Source organism: Rousettus aegyptiacus, unplaced genomic scaffold, assembly GCF_014176215.1.
Source record: "Rousettus aegyptiacus isolate mRouAeg1 unplaced genomic scaffold, mRouAeg1.p scaffold_m13_p_1, whole genome shotgun sequence".
Taxonomy (NCBI): Eukaryota; Metazoa; Chordata; class Mammalia; order Chiroptera; family Pteropodidae; genus Rousettus; species Rousettus aegyptiacus.
The window spans coordinates 150,199,213-150,219,738 of record NW_023416284.1 but is presented as its reverse complement, the minus strand read 5'-3'; the positions used below and the strand labels follow the sequence as shown (position 1 = coordinate 150,219,738).

Sequence of the window (20,526 nt, the reverse complement as noted above, 5' to 3'; positions counted from 1 at the left end):
ATTTAGTTTAATAGTAGTTCTCTGAGACAAATACTATTATAAGCTGTGTGAGGGAGCTACAGCCCTGCGAGATGAGTAATTTGCCTGGGAAAATTATCATAATTCAGGGTGTGAACCCAGGCTTTCTCACTTCCAAACTCTTACCAATATAACGTTCTGCTTTCTTCTGTCATAAAACATATACAGTGAAATTCCCTCTTCACCACTTAGAAATAACCTTAATACTTAACAGGAATAGCTCTAAAAAGAGGAGTTTGCTTTTGTTAAATATTCACACTCTCATCTATATAAGTGTCTTTTAGAGATTTGTGTTTAATGTGTCTTTTAGGAAAGAAACATTCAGATAGGTACTGGATGTGCCAAATAAGGTTGCAAGAAAGACTCCTACTCTGGCTAATTTAAGCAAAAGGGAATTCATTGAAATATTATCAGAGAAGCTCACAAAATCCACAGGTAGCTAGGGATCTGTGCTGGAATCCAGGCAACTCTAGAGGCTAGGATATGGTCTAATTTGTAGAGGAACCAGGTTAGGAGCCGAGGTTGAATGTCTCTGCTCAAAATTCAGATTCCAGAGAGGGCACATCTGATTGGTATGGTGTATGCCATGGGCAGGGGCAGTTTCTCAAAAGGAAATCAGGGTGCACGAGGAAATAGATATTAAACTACAAAAGCAAAAACTCTACCATGAGAAATGAACAAGAATGTACTTGAAATTTTATAAATATTAGCTACTCTCTCAGATCCTGAAAGTTACATTCCAAGAATGAATAATATTGCCAATTGGAAATTCTGGAAACCATCCTTTCTAAGAATATTTTGTCTTTCACACGTAACCAGTTTTATACCTTACATCTCCATGCAGTTATCCTTTCTCATGCCATCATTATCTCACATAGACGTGATAACCTAACTGGTCTCCTCGTCTTGATCCTCTGTCAGTTCATGTTCTACACTGAAGCCAAAATGTTCAACACAAATGTGATTTTGTCACTTCCTAGTTGAGTCCTCTTCCTTGTTCACAGACAAAATCCAGACACCCCACACAATCTGGTCCCTGCTCCAGGCCCATCTCTCACCACTCTGAATTCAAATTTCACTCCTTTCAGCTTAAAGTCCTTTGCTAAAATACTGCTGGTGCTACCTAGGACCCTGCTCCCTTTAATTCTCTGCCTCTTAAATGGACTTCCTCTTAGAAGTGCTTCCTAAACTGCCCAAGTCCAAATAAATGGACCTTCTACGTGTCTGATAAGCAATGTCAAAGTGCAGATCAGTGATCTGGAAACTGGGTGCCTGGGATGGATGGGACTTTGAATACTTTTATAGTGAATGAAAATATAGTTTTAGAGAAGCAGTAGTAGAAATATTAGTCTAAAGTCTCTGGCTATCCCAGCTAGCTCTCTCTGTACAAATCGTTTTTTCCCAGAGCAAACAAATTTCTATTGTTTTTTTTTAAGAAGCAACAAATATAAGGGTTAAAAATTTGAGTGTTACCAGCCTTTGAGCAGGTGATAGAATTATAAACCCTTCTCCTTTTCCTTGGCCTCAATACTCCTTGATGCTCAAAAAATATTGAAGACCCAAGAAGTTAGACCTGAGACTTGAAAAAATATATACAGAAGCACATATTCTATTAGTTGTAGCTATCAAAACAGTGGTTTAAAAATATATCATTTAGCCTCTGGGAAATTGGTTAAGCATCTTTTTAAAGCACATATTAACAGTTCATAGGAAACTGCAAATTTGATATTTTCAAGTAATGACAGTTTACACATGAATAGTTGCCAGTGTATATATGTATATGTAATTAGTCCCATGCAAGGAGTATGTATCAGTCTCATAAGACTGGGCCAGTTTTTTTATTACTCATAATTATCTTCCTCATCTTCATCTTCCTCAGTTTCTTCACCTTCTTCGGTTGGAAGTATGGTTGCTTCCTGTGCAACCTTGAAAGCCTGCTCCTCTTCCACAGTAGGGTCATCTATTTCTGTAATTTCTGGTCCACTGGGGTATTCTTGACAAACTGAAGGTGGAACTGGGGGTGTATAGCTGTCTGGACTATATTTATGACCCCAGCCTATATAGAGATTTTCAAACTTCCTATAAGTTAAAAAAAAAAAAAAGATAATCGGTATGAAAAGTTGACCCGCCTATAATGATAAGGTACTTAGAGTATCATAGTCTCATAATTTTAAAACAATACATTTAAAATACATTAGAGATGAAGTATTCCTAAATGATTTTTCTATCACGGAATTTCCGTGATCTAAACTGCTTAAGCTGACCAGGGGACCAGACTCTGTCAAAATGTACCCGACACCCAGACCACAGCCTTTGATCATTTAATTATTTTCAGAAAAACAAAAGACTAAGTTAAAAAGTTACTACCGTCCTTAGAGTTAGACTTTAAGTTTCCGACCTAGTAAACACTTGACTGGATGAGGCGTGGGTTTGTGGTGAAAAACCTCTGTGATTTTTCAGGCCCAACCAGGGGCAATTACAAAGGCTTTTCCTGGTAGGCCTGATGGGAAATTGCCCTCTCCTCCCGTGACTTGGTGCACAGTCAGCACACTGCAGTCTCTAAGGAGAGATGTCAAGGACACTGACTCCTCTGGCCTGCCTTGCTCATCACACATATGCATTCCCTGCCCAGATGCCTTTGCTCCTAAGTCTCTGAGGCTTTGGCAGAGGTCTTCTTCAAGTGCCTCTGCCAAGGCCTCCTTACTGGGGTTTGGGGAGAGAAATGGAAAGAAGAGAAGTGTAAACCCCACTCTCAGTAATCGGTACTTACTACCTCTCTCCCAGTTCCCATGGCCCCCTCGTCTGTAAAACTGCAAGAGCCTTATGTTGGGGACTTCCTCGTCAGTGAAATGACCCCCACATTCCTCCTGATCCACCTGACCTTCCACCAGTGGGGGAAAATGGAACAGGGGGCAATTAGTGCTTTCTCTTGCTTATACCATCACAGTACATAATTAAAGGTTTAACACTTTCATTTTGGGCTTGTTGCTTTAATGGCTACTCTGACATTTGGCAGCTCAGCTAAGCTTCTGACACTGGGTAATTAGGTAAAAAGTGGAAGAATAAGACAAATGGAAGTGTATGCTTTGGATGAGGGATAAAAGGACATTTAGTATCCTCTAGATCCTAATTCTCTTGAAAGCAATAGTCTAAATAATACATACTCTAACTTATCTTTTATCAAGATGTTCAACAAAAATGATGTGAGATTTAAACTAATTTAAACAGTGCTTAGCATACCTCTATTAAATAAGGCGATTACTCAAATAATTATAGAAGAAAAACCACATTTAACTTTATGAATTGGATAATTCAGATGAAAAGGCAGAAGTCTAAATTAGTCTAATGTTCTATTTTTTTTTTTTTTCAGGCGAGGCAACCCTTGGTTGACCTCACAGATTGCAAGGACCCTGTCAGTTTACAATCCCTTATTTTTTATACCTATAGCACTTGGTCTTCCTAGGTGGTCTCCCATCCAAGTACTATAGTTTAATGTTCTAAATTTGAGGCTTTACTGTATAGTACAGATGTTCTTTGGATAAATCTTATGCCACAACAAACAACATACTAAAGATGAGTTAAAATGATAGTAACATAAATTCCAGTGATAACTTGTACTTTCTAGAAATAAAATAATTACAATAATAATTTCGTAAGCTGTCAGATACTTACTTGCCATTGCAAAAGGCATATGCCCCAGGCCAAAGGTTGGACCTCAAAACAGCGATAGCATATTGAGGAATGATATTTGAGGATAGCCGTGTTGTCCAAGGTGGTGTATTCTGGATCTCTGTAAAGCAGTGAGAAATTCAAAAGCTTAACTCCTAATTTGACAGCGATATACTGTGTAACGGAAAAGCTATTTTTATCAATCGTAAAACAAGCACATTTGACATAGAAGGAAAAGTTAAAACAGCAGCAGCTTAACCTAAAACCAGGAGGGAATTTTATGAACAATGTGGAACAATGAAATTTGGATATTTATACACTATATAACAATGTCATATGTTTATGGCCATGTGTTTACGATCTGCAGAATGCGAAACAAGAGTGGTACACGTAACGGTCAGCATTTCAGTAAGACCTACTGCCAACTTAAGCTTCCTCCCTGTGCAGCTCTTCTTTAACCTGTCGGATAAGGTAGGCGGAGTGCCCTGCTACATTCCTTATTCCCCACCCTGTAGTTAGTCTGTATGTGTGTGTATATAGATAGATATAGCATATATGGCATGTATATAAAGCATATACACATAGGCTATATACATATATACATGTGTATAATATACTATGTATAATACACAGTACATTTTATATATATATATATATATATAAAAAATATTATGTAGTTTGTGTAAAATTACCTAAATCTTCAGAGATTGGTGTCAAGAGAGGAGGCCCTACTTCCTGTTCTATGTAGTCAGGCTCTTCTTTTTCTTCTTTTTCTTCATCATCTTCATCTTCTTCCTCTTCCTCCTCACTTTTCTGTTTGGGGTTGAACCAATTACAGCGACCCTAAATATGAATATTGCAAGATGACTTTCATAGCATATCAGACTATTCATTTGGATTGAAGCAATTACCTCCACAAGGTCCCACTGTGTGGAAATGTAATCATTCATTCATTCAACGTACATTTACTAAGTGCTAGGTTTTTTCCAAGCAAAAGAGTATACTATTTATTTCAAGAATTTGCCAACTTCTTGAAGGTACAGAACATTTATATTTTAAAATTAGCAGTACCTTATTTAAAAAGGTAAGAATGCATTTTACTAATTTGTAATAAATTATAAGAAAGAGGCAAAGTACTACTATCATTAATAAAATTAAAATGTGATAAGATTAGGTATAGAGATTTGGCATTATCATTTCTCATCTAACTCTTATCCGGATACATAAAAGTATCTGATATATAGGAAGAAGTATAATGGAGTTTTTCTATCTGCATATGAGGTGGTAGGGCGAAGTGAGTAAAAGGATGAACTCTGGATTGTTCTGCACATTCACATCTAATCCTGTTGCTTATTAGCCATATTTCCTTTTTCACACTTCCTAAACGCTCTGCTTCAATTTCTTCATCTGTAATATAAGGAAAATGTTAGTTTTTCATATAGTTATTAGGATTAAATGAGTTAATACATATAAAGCGCTATTAAGAGCACCTGGCAGAATGTGCTATATAATTGCTATTTAGCACAGTTTGCTATTTTTGTTTTATTATAATCCTTTATTGTTCTTAGCATAAAAGTTTCATATAATATAAAAATAGAATAAAAAAGTTATTCCCCAAATTAATGCATTTATATTAAACTTATAAAAAATAATTTCGCAACACACATAAATCTAAATCCTATGTAACTTGTCATATACTCCATAGAAATAATTATTTTACTTCTGTTTGGAAATAAAAATCTGAAGATCCTAGGTCTATACTACTTGGCAATTATATGGTAGTCTGTATTTTCACTTGATTTTTTAACAGTCTCTTTGCCTGGAGTCTAAAGGCCTTTGCTTTGCATGTGTGCATATGTACATTGTAGACTGAATTTAATACATATTTGCTGATTGGCTGATAGATTGAGAACTGCAGAGTCCCTACCTGAGGGAGAATATGTTGCACATGATGAACCCAATTGGACAGAGATTCCACTAAATCAGTCACTTGAATGCCTTCAAAATCAGGGTTTTCTTCAAAGGTATCTCGCCCACCTTCTACCTCTTCCTCCTCCTCTCCTTCCTCTTCACCAAACTGATAGAATCCTAGCGGACTGACATGGGTTCCTGCTGAAATTCTGGCAATTTGTGCTCGTAAGTAATTATTCTCATTTCCTGGGAAAGGTGGGTAGCTTATGATCGGGGTATCCAATCGCCCAGTGAAAAATTTCTTGATTTTTCTTGCAATAACAATTTGTGCAGGTGTAACTGATGGCAACTTCACCCATGGTCTTCCTGGTTCATTGCAAACAAAATAGACATATTTGTTTGCACCTGTTCTACTTTCTTCTTTTGGTATGGCCTGTGGGGCCTTATAAAAGGACCTTGGTAATTCATCTTCATCATCTTCCTCACCTTCACTATCTCCATTGTCCCTCTCTTCAGTTACATCTTCCTCTTCCACTTCTTCTTCATCTTCTCCCTCACGAAATTCCACTTCAGCTACAATATAATTCATTTCCAGACCCAAGATCTTGCCCCAGAAACGGCATCTTTGGATTGGGTGGGTGTCAGTAAGCTGCTTGAGAGCAAGAAATATACGATAAGTCTCATCTGTGCCCAAACCAACTCCAGCTTGTTCGAAATAAAAAGCTGACTCCATTACATTTGGAAGAGAGTTTTCTGCCTGGAAATACAAATGCTGAAGTTAATATTTTATCTATAAAGAGAACTGCTTGCTTTTTTCCCCTTTTTGTACAGCTTGATATTAGCTCTACTTTCCCACCACTTCTTTGAAGATTTAGATCAAACTTTATTAGTTTCTGAATTTCAATCCTTTCATTACTTATAAATGTAGTTTATACCATTGTGTCTTACATGCACCAATATAATAGTTATCTCGTATATATGTATCTCAGGCAGATATAATTTAATAACCATTATGAATAAAATTCAACATCCCATTTATAAAAAATACTTAACTGGCCCCTTTACTATATTGAAATAATAAAATATAGTATAACCTACCTAAACACATATATTTAGAAAAAATATTTATATATATATACATATATATATAGCTATATAGCTATTCAGCTATACCTTATTTTATTGTGTTTTGCTTTTATTACACTTCACAGATACCGCATTTTTACAAATCGAAGGTTTGTGGCAACCCTGTATGGAGCAAGCCTATCAGCATCATTTTTCCGACAGTATTTGCTCACTTCGTGTCTCTCTGTCACATTTTAGTGATTCTAGCAATATTTCAAACTTTTAAATTATTATTATATTTGTTATGGTGATCATCGATCAGTGATCTTGGATGTTTCTATTGAACTTGTTTTGGATGCCATGAATCATGGCCATATAAGACAGCACACTTAATCAATAAATATTTTGTGTTCAGACTGTTCTACTGACCAGCTGCTCCCTTATGTCTCTCCCTCTCTACAGACCTCCTTATTCCTTGAGAAACAATAATATTAAAATTAGGCCTATTAATAACCTTAAAATAGCCTATCAGTGTTTCAGTGAAAGGAACAGTCACGCATCTCTCCCTTTAAATCTAAAAATGATTAAGCCTAGTGAGGAAAGTATGCTAAAAGCTGAGAGGCCAAAGGCTGGGTCTCTTGCGACAAACAGCCAATTTGTGAAAGCAGAGGAAAAGTTTTTGAAGAATTTAAAAGTGCTACTTTAGTGAACATACAAATGAAAAGGAAGTGAAACAGCCTTATTGCTAGTATGGAGAAACTTTTAGTGGTCTGGATAAAAGAGCAAACCAGCCATAACATTCCCTTAAGCCAAGCCTAATCCAGAGCAAGGCCCTAACTCTCTTTAATTCTGTGAAGGCTGAGAGAGATAAGGAGGCTGCAGAAGAAAAGACTAGCAGAGGTTGGTTCATAAAGGTTAAGGAAAGAAGCCATCTCCACAATATCAAAGGTGAAGTAGCAAGCACTAATGTAGAAGCTGTAGCAAGTTCCTGAGATCTAGCTAAGATAATTAATGAAGGTGGCTACACTAAGTGACAGATGTTTAGCTTTCCTTTTTTTTTTAATAGTCACCTGGTCAGAAGCATGGTGGAGTAAGAGATGTCCCTAGATCTCTCCCCTTGAAACAACAATAAGCTGAACATCTAAAACAACAACAAAAACCCAACCTGAACGCAAGTACATCTGAGTGAGGGATCGGTGAATAAGAGCTACCACAGGTCAGAAAGAGGAGAATTGGGTGGTAGACAGGGGGAAACAAAGAAGCTGCCTCTTGCAGCCAGAGCTCCCTGCAGTAGGAGGGGAAAGGGAGAAGGTGTGATGAGTTCCCTGAACAGCCCTGCCTGAGAGAGCTGTGAGCTCCATGCAGCAGCAGTACCCAGGATCCAGGGCAGAAGGCAAAACAAAGTGGAGATGGCAAAGAAACAACAGCTGATTATTAGCAGCCTTGGTTGCAAAATGCAAGGCTGAGCCACAGTCCCCATCCTCCAATCCAGAGGACACTTCTCCCCATATTCTTCAAGACTGAACACCACAGAGCCCCAGGAAAATCTGAGCAAACACTACAAAAACTGTCACTAACACTGACAGGGACTAAGACTGATGATAGCGAGTGTGATTGAATATTTATAAGAAAAATAAAAGTATTATTAAGGCTTTATTTAAAGCAGAGATCCAAAAGGCTTAGACACCACCTACTGGAAACTAAAAAGAAAAACTTCTTAGCAATAGGCTAAAGATAGACCTTTATATAATAAATTTTCTTTCTGAAAAAAAAAAAAGGCAGAATATATTTTCATTAATGCCCAGGTGGAGAAACAGTCCACTAAACACCATGAACAACCAAGGCGAACTCAGAAAGAAAGAGAATAATCTCCAGAAACTAAGCTTAAAGACATAGAAATATGTGACTTAAATGTACTTCTGAAAAAAACTCAATGAAATCCTATTAAAATAATTCATATCAATAATTCTAGGAATTGAAAAAATAACTAGATAAGCAGAATGAGTTTTTTAGCAAGGATATTGAAATCCTCAAAAAGAACCAAACAGAATTTCTGGAGATAAATAACACACTAAAAGAGATGAAGAATGAAATAGCAAGCTTGAGAAACAGAGTTAACCAAATGGAGGAAAGGATCAGTGATATCAAAGATAGAAATCTAGAAATAAATCAGAAGGAAGAAGAGAGAAACCAAATAATGAAAAATAATAAATAACACACTAAAAGAGATGAAGAATGAAATAGCAAGCTTGAGAAACAGAGTTAACCAAATGGAGGAAAGGATCAGTGATATCAAAGATAGAAATCTAGAAATAAATCAGAAGGAAGAAGAGAGAAACCAAATAATGAAAAATAATGAAAGACAAATACAAGAACTAGCTGATACCATTAGGAAAGTAAACATAAGAATAATGAGCATTCTCAAGGTGAAGAAAAAGAGCAGGGATTAGAAAGGATTTTCACACAAATAGTTGACAAGAATTTCCCAAATCTAAGGAATGAACTGGAGCTTGGAATTAAAGAAGTCAACAGAACACCCAATTATCTCAACCCAAAAAGGCTTTCACCAAGACACATTGTATTAAAGTTATCAAAAATCAATGACAAGAAAGAATTCTCAGGGCAGCCAGAGAAAAGAAGATGGTAACCTATAAAGGAAAACCTATTAGATTATCGTAGGACTTCTTAGTACAAAACTTACAAGCAAAAAAGGAGTGAAATCAAATATTCAAACTATTAAAAGGAACTACCAGCCAAGAATAATGTATCCAGCTAAGCTCTCCTTTAGATATGAAGGAGAAATAAAGACCTTCCAGACATACAAAAATTGAGGATATTCTCCACTATGAAGTCGGCACTATAGGAAATACTGAAAGGCATCATCTCACCTAAAACAAAATGACAAAAAATAAAAATAAAAATACATAACTAGGAGTAAGGCAAATAGCAGGCAGATAGAAGCCAGAGTAGTGCAACCTTTATTAAGAACAGAGCATTATAAGCATAAACAGCAAGAAGAGATTTGCTATTGCAAGATAGTAATGAACGTTCAGCATACATAAGGACAAATTAAGACAACAATGACAGAAAAGGGGAGGATTCAAAGATCCAAATTTACAAAGGGGAATGGAGATAAGGCACGCACAGAAGAAAAGAAACTACCCTCTCTATATATAATTATTCTTTACGTATTCATAAAAGTAACCATACACCAAAGATTTAGAACTAAAGTATATAACATAAAACAAGAAGAAACAGAGGCAAAACCCACAAAAGCCAACCAAAATAAAGAAAACAGAAATACAAAGACAAGGAAGCAGTGGAAACACTGAGCTACCAGAAAGCAAAAGATAAAATGGCTATAAGAAGACCTCACATTTCAATAATCACCCTAAATGTAAATGGACTGAACTCACCAATAAAAGGCACAGAGTTGCAGATTGGATCAAAAAACAAAACCCAACCATATGCTACCTCCAGGAGACACATCTCAGTTCCAAGGATAAATATAGACTCAAAGTGAAAGGGTGGGAAATGATATTTCAAGCAAATGGCATTCAGAGAAAAGCAGGAGTAGTGGTACTAATATCAGATGAAATAGATTGTTTCAGTTTCCATACTGCTGATCAGTTTATTTATATTTTCTAGTTCTTCTCGACTCAGTCTAGGAAGGGTGTATCTTTCTAAGTACTTGTCTATTTCTTCTAGATTATTAAATTTGGTGTTATATACTTTTTCATAGTATTCTTATATGATCCTTTGTATTCCTTCATAATTTCTCCTCTTTTATCCCTGGTTTTGTTTATTTGTGTCCTTTCTCTTTTTTCTTTAGTTAGTCTAGCCAGTGGTTTGTTAATTTTATTAACCTTCTCAAAGAATCAGCTCTTTGTTGTATTTATTTTTTCTATTGTTTCTTTGTTTTCAATTTCATTTCTGCTCTAATTTTGAATATTTCTTTCTTTCTGCTGATTTTAGGCTTCATTTGTTCTTCCTTTTCTAGTTTTTTAAGAGGAAGTGTTAGTTTGTTTATTTGGACTAATTATTATTTTTGGAGATAGGCCCGTAATGATATGAACTTTCCTCTTATAACCGTAAAACTATGTCCCTAAAGCTTTAATATGTTGTACTATCATTATCATTTGTTTCTATGTATCTCTTGATCTCTCTTTATTTCTTCTCTGACCCAGTCATTCTTCAGTAGCCTGTTGTTTAATCTCCATGTATTTATGGTTCTTCTCACTTTCTTTTTACAGTTAATCTACAGCTTCAAAGAATTATGATCAGAGAATACGGTGGTATAATTTCAACCCTCTTATATTTGTTGAGACCACCTCTGCATCCCAATATGTGGTAAATTCTTGAGTATGTTCCATGTGCACTAGAGAAGCATGTATAAGCAGCTGTTTTGGGATGAAGGCTCTGTAAATATCAATTATGTCCAGTTGGTCAAAACCACAATGAGATGCCATCTCACACCTGTTAGAATAACTGTTATCAGTAGGACAAGTACTAAAAGTGTTGGAGAGGATGCAGAGAAAAAGGAACCCTCATACACTGTTGGTGGGACTGCAAATTGGTATAGCCGCTATGGAATACAGTATGGCGGTTCCTCAAAAAAATAACATTTGATCTATCATATGATCCAGCAATCCCTCTACTGGATATCTGCCTCAAAGGCTTGAACATATATCCAAAAAGCTATTTGTACACCCATGTTGATAGCACCATTATTCACAGTGGCCAGGACTTGGAAGCAACCGAAATGTCGTACAATAGATTATTATATTATTGGATAAAAAGCTGTGGTACATATATACAATGGAATATTACTCAGCCATAAGAAATGAAATACTGCCACTTGCAACAACATCGATGAACCTTGAGATAATCATGCAAAGCAAAATAAGCCAGACAGAAAAAGATGAATACCATATGTTATCACTTATATGCGGGATATAAACCTAAATGCAACAAACAAACAGGACAAACAAACAGATACTCATGGACATGGACAGTTGACTAGTGGTTACCAGAGAGTAGTGGGGGAAGAGGGAGCTAGATGGAGTATAAGGGGTCAAATATGTGGTAATAGTAATAAATCTAACTATGGGTGGTGAACACACAATGCAATATATATATGCCTTACTATTGAATTGTACACTTGAAACACTAGATTTCATTAACCATTGTCATCATAATAAAAAATAAATAATTAGTCACCTGAAAAAAAATAGACAGATGTTCAATGTAGATGAAACAGCTATATATTGGAAGGCAATGCCATCTACAACTTTCATAGCCACAGAGCAGAAGTCAATGCCTTGCTATAAAGTTTGAAAGGACAGACTGACTCTCTTATTAGGGGCTAATGCAGCTGGAGATATTAATTTGAAGCCAATTCTCTTTTACCATTCCAAAAATCCTAGGTCTCTTAAGAATTATGCTAAATCTACTCTATAAATGGAGCAACAAATCCTGGATGACAGCACATGGTTTTCTGAATATTTTAAGCCCACTGTTGAGTCCTACTGCTCAGAAATATATATAAAATATATATATGTATGTATGTATGTATATATACACATACATACATACACACACACACATATATATATAAAATCTCTTTTGAATATTTATATATAGATATATATTCCTTTTAAAACATTACTGCTCATTGACTATGCACCTGGTCACCAAAGCTCTGATGGAGATGTATGAGATTCATATTCTCATGCCTGCTAACACAACTTCCATTCTCCAGCCCATGGATTAGGGAGTTATTTCAATTTTTATACATTTAATAAGTCTATAGCTGTCTTAACATAGTGATTCTTCTGATTTATCTGGGCAAAGTAAATCCTCTGGAAAGGAGTCACCATTCTAGGTGCCATTAAGAATATTTGTGATTCATGAATAGAGGTCAAAATATCAACATTTACAAGAGTTCAGAAGAACCCTCATTGATGACTTTAAGGGGTTCAAGGCTTCAGAGGAGGGAGTAATTGCAGATGTGGTGGAAACAGCAAGAGAACTAGAATTAGAAGTAGAGCCCGAAGATGTGACATAATTGCTTCAATCTCGTAATAAAACATTAGCGGATGAGGAGTAGCTTCTTCATATGAAAGTGGTTTCTTGAGACGAAATCTACTCCTGGTGAAGATTGTTGGTATGACTGTATATGTTTTTAAATATTACCGTATATTTTATAAACAATAAATATTATATATGTATGGTAATACATAGGGCAAATAAAACTCAGTAAGGTACCCTATACATAGCATAATATATAGGACAAACAAAAGGAACATAGAATAACTTACATGCCCAAGCATGACTACATTTGAAGATGTAATTTAGTCAGATGTTTGCTTGTACTTATAATAAATATTTTGGATTTAAAATAAGGAAGAAAATCAGAAATAATTCATAAAAGAAATACAGGAAAATGAAAACACAAGTATACTCTAGAAAAACATTTCTGAGAAAATGGAAAATAACTTTAACTGAAGTAGGGGTAATTTGCGAGACAAATCTTAGATCTTCAAAATGGAGAAATTGAGATTGCTTTTCTATTCTAACAAATGATCTGCTCTTAATTATATTATAATTTTAGTGTCAAAATAAGAATGACATTTTCAATCTTCATCCCTTTGATGTAAGTATGTAAATCTCTTTCCCGGGCATCTATTGTACCACTCACTCTTGATCCTACTCTGCCTTCTATAACTATTTCTCCTTAGTCTCTTTAATTGGTTCTTTTTTCTCAATTGAGCCCTAAATACTAGTGTTCTCGAAATTTCGGTCATGTCATCACTCAATATTTTATGCATGAATGATTTCTTCCACACCACCCCAAGTAATATGTGGTTATTTAACATGTACCCCTCTCACTCTGACTTTTCTCCTGGGTTACACACCCATATTTCCAGCCACCTATGAGAAATTTCAATCTGAATATTCTACATATATCTCAAGTTGAGAATGAATTTGTATTTCTTTCAAATCTTCTCTTTTTTGTGTATACTCTATCTTTTCAAAAAGTAGCACCAATAACTCAGATTCCCAATCCAGAAAGTTCAGTCAATGTTGCTTCCTCCGACCTTCATATTTCGAGTCCTGTTGATTCTACCACATAAAAGGCTGTTGGCCTCTTTAATTCAATTCTAATATACTAACTTCCACGCTGACTACTTGTATTGTCACAGAAAGCTTCTAATACTCTCTTGCCCCTATTTTTTCATTCTCCACATTATTATCACAGTAATATTTCTAAACCATATCAGACCATGCTATTAAAAGCCTATATTGATTTCTTATTTTATACAAGAAAGAAATGTCTTTTCAATGCACAAAGAGCAGTCTGACTCTAAGCATCTTATTTGCTTCATATCTATCACTCTCTCCTTCGAATCTATGCATCAATTTACTAAACATTCCTAAACATTAAATAATCTTTCCCAACATTTTATTGTTCTTTCTGCCCAGAATTTTATTTCTTATAGTCTTCACTTGGTGAACTTCTTATCCTTTATGATCCAAATGAAATATCACCTCCACTACAAAGCCTTGCCTAATTCCCTATAATAGACTCAGTTGCTCCATTCCATCTCAGAACTTGTCAAAAGAATATAATAATAGTTGGTACTATTCATTACATTCCTAGGATATGCCAGACCCTTTTTATATAGTACCTCTACCCCTTAAGTTGGTGCCATGTGACTATCCCTGAGGCTTGGAAAGGTTTAGTCACTAATCCAAAGTCACACAACAAGTTGTTTTTGAGCTAGGATTCTAACTCAAATCTAACTTCAAAGCCCCTGTTTCCCCTACACCACCACCACCATACAAGGCCATCTCTATTAGTGAACCAATCAAATAGCTTTACAATCTTTTTTGTCTCTTTCACTACTCTTTCACAACTTAAAGTCAGAAAAGTCTTTTTCATGTGTATACCTCAGTATCTGGCATGTAGTAAAGGAGTCACAATGTTTACAAATGAATAAACAGGTAAATGAAAAAATGAATACTGAAGACTGAGGACAGGAATTCTGGTGTGGTCAAAGACAGGAACAGAAACATGAACACTCCACATAGAGGTCTGGAATAGAGTCAGTCACAAAGCTCGTATTTCAATGTTTCCAAGACTTACTTGTCTTCCTATTCCCGCATTTTTCTATTCCCTGAGGTAGAGTTTTTAATTTTCATCTGATGACTCAGGTCTTCCTGGCTCTAAAACCAATTCTACTCTATTTTAGGAGGAATTTATAGAATCTAGTTACGAGGCTCGGTTTCCAGCATCAAAATAACTGATTTATATCTCACTTCATATCCTGGTTTTAGAACTTGGATCCCTACTTTACAATTTATGCCTACAGATAGTCCAATGCCTCATTCTTATACCGGAGTCTAAACTTTCTTTGATAAATTCCTCCATGAGAGTGTCTGCCTCCTGCTTGATCCCTAAGTGCTGTTGGCTCCAAGATTTGTCATTGCTGTAGGTAGCTACTTAAATATCTTGGAGTAAAATGTTTTCAGAAAAGGACAGCTGTTGTCAACTCCTTAATACGTGTCATCTGTTCCTCTGAGTACTCTAGGTCCAACTATATCAGGTTGGGTCCCCCGACAAAAATTGCCAAACCCTAGAGGGTATACCTATTGTTCAGATCTTTACTCCTCCTATCTTTTCCCTGACTGAACTCTGTTCTTTTCTGAAAACAGCTCACTTTAAACATTAAATTTGCAAGTATTTAGACAGATTTTGAATAGTCTAGTGGTAACCAAACCTGAAAGCTCAGTAGCTGTATAAATTACTCAGCAGTCTAAATAACAAGCATATAGACATTTAGGAAACAATGCTGGATCCTATTTTAAAATATTCATTGCTAAAATTTCTGTGATACAACTGATTTTATACTCTAATGATAGCTTTTTATTTCTGTCACTAACTTTATAAATATTTTCAACAGTTTGTCTCTGGGGATTAAAAGAAATATTTTATCTCATTGACATAATATGCATAGTATCAAGACATAATATTAGGAAGTTGCCTCAGAAGAGAATACAAATGACTTTCGAAGTACTTCTAATCTTTCTAGTAAAATCAAAGGGAAAAATATGCAACTTGATTCAAAGCCTAATTTTTAATTACCTAACATTAATTCATTCTTTAACAAGTATTAATAAGAAACAGATATTGGTTCATATCTGTACCAGGCACTTTGGAATATAAGAGATGAAGAAAACATTTTCTTAAATATCAGTACCTCAGCCCCACAAACACCTAACAAACAGCTAAGCCTGTGAAATACTAAAACACAATGTGAAAAAATAAATTCTAAACAAGGAAATGAGTAGTGTAAAATGAGGCTGAAAATACTATTTAGCAAGCTATAAAAGACAGTTGATATGAATTTAAAGTCACACCACTCACCTCAAATAAAACCCTAAGATTGAACTATTCATATTTATAGCAGTGACTTACTATTTCATCTTCCAGTTCTTGATCGGCTCCTTCTAAATTTCCCTGGAGAAAAAGAGCCTTTTGCTTCTCTGCTATTTCATATGTTGGAAGCATCTCATTCTCATTTTGGAGTGTATCTAATTTTTTACTAAAATGTGCCATCTTCACATCTTGGCTAATATTTTCAATGATATCCACAGCATTTTCAGGACGCTCATCTAAGACCTTGGTCAGCATATTAGAAAGATGCTCATATCTACTCCAAAAGAGAAAATTCCAGATAATTTCCATGTCAAAAGCATTTGAAGAACCATTTCATGCAGACTCAGTTATCTAATTTTCAGAAAACTTCAACAACTCGAAGACTTCAGAAATTCTAAGTCGATAAAACACTTACAGTAACTTCTACCACTGCCAGAAAAACCTATTCCAGAATTTTCCTTTTGAAATATCTCCAATATGATATGAATATTTAATACACTATAGAAAAAATATTATAGAAAGATATATATTTCACATCAGGAACATTTTTACATTTTATTTGAGCTTGGAATCTTAGTTATATTTAAAAGTGATGAACACTTTTCATTTTTTTATCTTAACTTCTTTCCCATCCCTCTTCCCCTACCATCACCAAATCCAATTTAATTTCCAAATCCTGTTGACTCTCTTAAGGTATGTTGTCTTCTATCTTATTTCCTAGGCCAATTATCTACTTCTGTGTTTTGATACCTATAAAAAATGCATTTTATTTTGCAGCTCCTGCCCACACACAACTGAAAGTGTCATAAAATATTATTCATCTTTATTGAAATGTGATGCTCTCTAATATTTTTGTTCTATTAAAAACAGTGCTATAGCTTTTTATTTCATGACTTAGTGAAACTGCCTCTAACCTCTCATTAATTTATTACATTTTATACATAACTGCTAGAGTACGCTTTTTCAAATACCAGATTTACATTGCTAATTTACTATTTAGAGCTAAACATGTCTGTCAAAGTGCTCTTAGATTAAAAAGAAATTCCTTTGTCCAATATGAAAACTTGCATAAATTTCATCTCTGACAGATAAGCATTGAATCCCTCCAATTTCATTTCTAATAATTATTTCAATTATAACTTCTGCCCCAGTGAAGTAAATCTACTAAAAATCACTTTCATATAGTTGCTAAGTCCTACCTAAGAGCCTTTGCTTGCTGTATTCCATATATATCATTTTTCTCAAGAAATAAGTTAAAACTACTTTGTTGTCAAGTCACTCTTGAAAACCATTCTTCCTCAGTTTAGAGTGGGCCTTTCTGAGATCACTGATATGCTGCTATGTATTTGTGTACATTATATATTTCTCATTCAGGAACTGCATTGGGTTCTTATATGGCCAAAATTGGGTTTTTGTTTTTGCTTGCTATTATTTTCATATATCTCATCCCTTATTATAGCGAAATTAAATAGATGCTCAATAATTGCCTACTTTCTGTTAATTGACCTTAGGTATTATTTTTCGTTTTTTCTTCTTTAATATCTGTATTTAGCTAATGGATCTTAGGCATATCAAAGAAAAATATGTAGATTATATGGAACAAATTTGAAAGGCAGTTTTAAAATATTATATATGAAGAATATATCATTCTTTCCCAGAATATTGCTATTATTGTAAATTAACAGTAATGTTATGACTTGGAGTTTGTTTAAAACTTCCTCGAGCTTTGTGTTTTTGTATTCAATTTTAAATAGTGAGCTCTCAACTATTTATAATGAGTTCTTTTGGACTTTCAACAAAGTTGAAATTCATGCTTCTTATTTAACCCAGGACAAGAAGTTTATATCAGAAATTTAAGTAGAATCCACTACTGAGGAGTAGATCACATCCCTGAAGCTTAAGTAAATTATAGTTTATAACAGTAATTTATAAATAATATTTTAAATTGTCAATTTGGGTTTTGTGACAAATTTCACACATTAAATGTTAACTATTTGTTATTCCTCAGACATTAAAATAATAGTGTCTAATTTTCCTGGTTTTCCCAGGACTGAAGGGTTTCTCGGGATGTGGAACTTACAATGCTCAAATCAGGACAATTCCAGGATAACTGAGATAGTTTTGGTCACTCTAGCACTGGCCTAGGTGGGAACTCAAAACTAAACTGTAGAAGCACTAGCATGCTTAGGTTAAAGCCATGCACTTGGCATCACTGGTAGACAGTTACTTTTTACAAGCATCTTAGAGAGAGGCTTGGACTTCATTATCTTTATGGTCTCTTTCAAACTTAAGATTCCATAATTCCTAAGTTTTATTCCTGTATGCCTAAGGTTTTTAGAAAAACTAGAAGAATCCCCATCAATGACTTATATTGAATCCTAAGATACAGAGAGTTACTAAATTACTAACTCTCATAATACAGACTTTCAAACATATCTCCATTCACCCACAGAAGACATTCACACAGTGGTACCCACACCCCCCTTTTTTTTTTTTTTTTTTTTTGCCATACTTTCCTCTTTCTTTTTTTCCTCCAGGACTTACAGATTTAAACCCGACTTGCCACTGGTCTTCAGTAGATAAGCTTTAGCATTCCGAATGGCAATCTCAAGCATGCTGGGGGCCATTTCAGAGGCCCCAGGCTCGGCCTCATTCAGATAGTAGTTACTGTTTGAGTCGCTCTCCTGAAAAATGTCAAATCTCAGCTCTTTCCGTATAGAGTTGCTACAGCTCACATCCTTTGGTCCATACAAGTGATCATCGGTTTGCTGGGGCTGTTGAAAAGCATTTCCCTCTGATTGGCATGTTTGATGAGGAGTCGATTCTCCTTTATCATGTGATTCTTCCAAATGGTCGGAGTGAAGTGTCTCAGCTTCAGTAATCACACGAGTGGTCTTGTCTGACTGCCAGGGAGCTGCAACGTCCCGGGAAGAAAGAGTGGAAGATGGCTCCTGAGGAGGAGGTGGAGATGATGCACCTCTGAGGTCATCCAGAGGAGTGCTGCCTCTAGACTGGGGGCTGCAAGGAGGACTAATTCTGGGCTGGATTCCAGTTTCCGGCCCCTGCTCGGACTCCGGGGTCTTTAATAAACCAGGCTTGGGATCTTGAGAAGAAGCAGCTGTCATTTCTTCCCATGGCCTCTCTTCTTCCGCCGGTTCTTGGTTTTCTTTTTCTTGCTTCAGGAAGGCCAATTCTTCCATAGACGCAGTTAGGGGAGGCGCGGGTTAGAGAGTTTTAGATGAAAGGGAAGTGCAGGTATGGAAGGAGGTAACGCAAGATAGTGGCTTTGTTGAGGTTTGCTAAGCGATGTCTGGGTCCTAATTGCAGCGTCCTATCTCTATAGCAACCCGAGCAAGTTTCCTGTAAGAAAAACAACTGAACCCACCTGTTGCCAAGATTCTAGGGAGGAGACCAAGAAAGATGAAAATCTTAGATTTGTGATTTGGTAGAGCTTCTGCTCCTCTTCCTAGATCAGCCAATCCGACCTGCAGTTTACCCGTGGTGGTTGGAAACCCGAGGCCGTGGTGGTTGGAAGCCCGAGAAAGGGTCGGGCACAGGAACACAAAAGAGGACGAGCCAAGACGCCGCGCGGGAGCATTTTCAAGAGATAGTTTGATTCTAGTTAACGTGGTAAGGCGTGAGTCGGTGCCTTAGGCAAGGGACAATGTGTTTACAGAGCGTGCGTGCCGGGAGAGGGGTCGGGCGGGGGAGGGCGGGGGAGGGGGGGGGAGGGTGTGGGGCCGGGGGAGGCCGATTTCTTGGGAATTTTGAGGCGCAGGTTCCAGTGTGAAGGCCAGGACAGCCATGACTCACACTTAGAGGGCAAAGGCGTCTCGTCTGCCCCAACCAAATGCGGGAAACTTGCATTGAAAACAATGCTTGGATTTTTAGTATCTATATATGATATTGCTCTGACACTCCTTTTGTCTTTGTTCTCTTGGTGATAAGGTTTATATCTGGACTAAAGTTTACACTGTTGACCTTATTTGGATCTTTGCTTCCTAAGCTGGCTTTCCTTAACAAACTTTGCATAGGTTAACTATGCCATGTATTCAATAGGCACTTTCTTTACATGACTGTCACTTATACTACTAATTATTCATTTTGAAGTTGCAGTAGACTTTTTACCAGTTACTTTTCCAATGGACTTGTCCATATATGCTGTGGTTTCTAATAGAAGGAGGATATGATGAGGCTATCAGAGCCCAAACAAATCACAGTTCATGTTATCCCTATTCATTTAGTGTAATTCGATAGATCTCAAACTAATATTTAGACATTTATCATTTCTTCCCATTCATTTTAAGTCCAAATACATAATATAGTACCCCTGGAAGACCACCAAACTTTTTTCTTTATGCTAGATACATTTTGTTTATCCTAAGGATAACACAGGTGAGAGTCTCCTTTATGAATTGCCA

At 36.0% G+C, this 20,526-nt stretch overlaps 1 protein-coding gene across 1 annotated transcript; it reads right to left on the bottom strand.

Moving 5' to 3' along the window:
* Positions 1–702: 702 nt before the first annotated feature.
* On the bottom strand, positions 703–19,736 carry RSPH4A (radial spoke head component 4A). Its single transcript, XM_016163634.2, has 6 exons — positions 18,650–19,736; positions 16,145–16,379; positions 5,615–6,355; positions 4,380–4,530; positions 3,691–3,808; positions 703–2,097 (listed from the first exon to the last, which is right to left on the bottom strand). The coding sequence occupies exons 1-6, from the start codon at positions 19,303–19,305 to the stop codon at positions 1,860–1,862; spliced, it is 2,139 nt and encodes a 712-aa protein (XP_016019120.1). The 5' UTR covers positions 19,306–19,736; the 3' UTR covers positions 703–1,859.
* Positions 19,737–20,526: the final 790 nt, after the last annotated feature.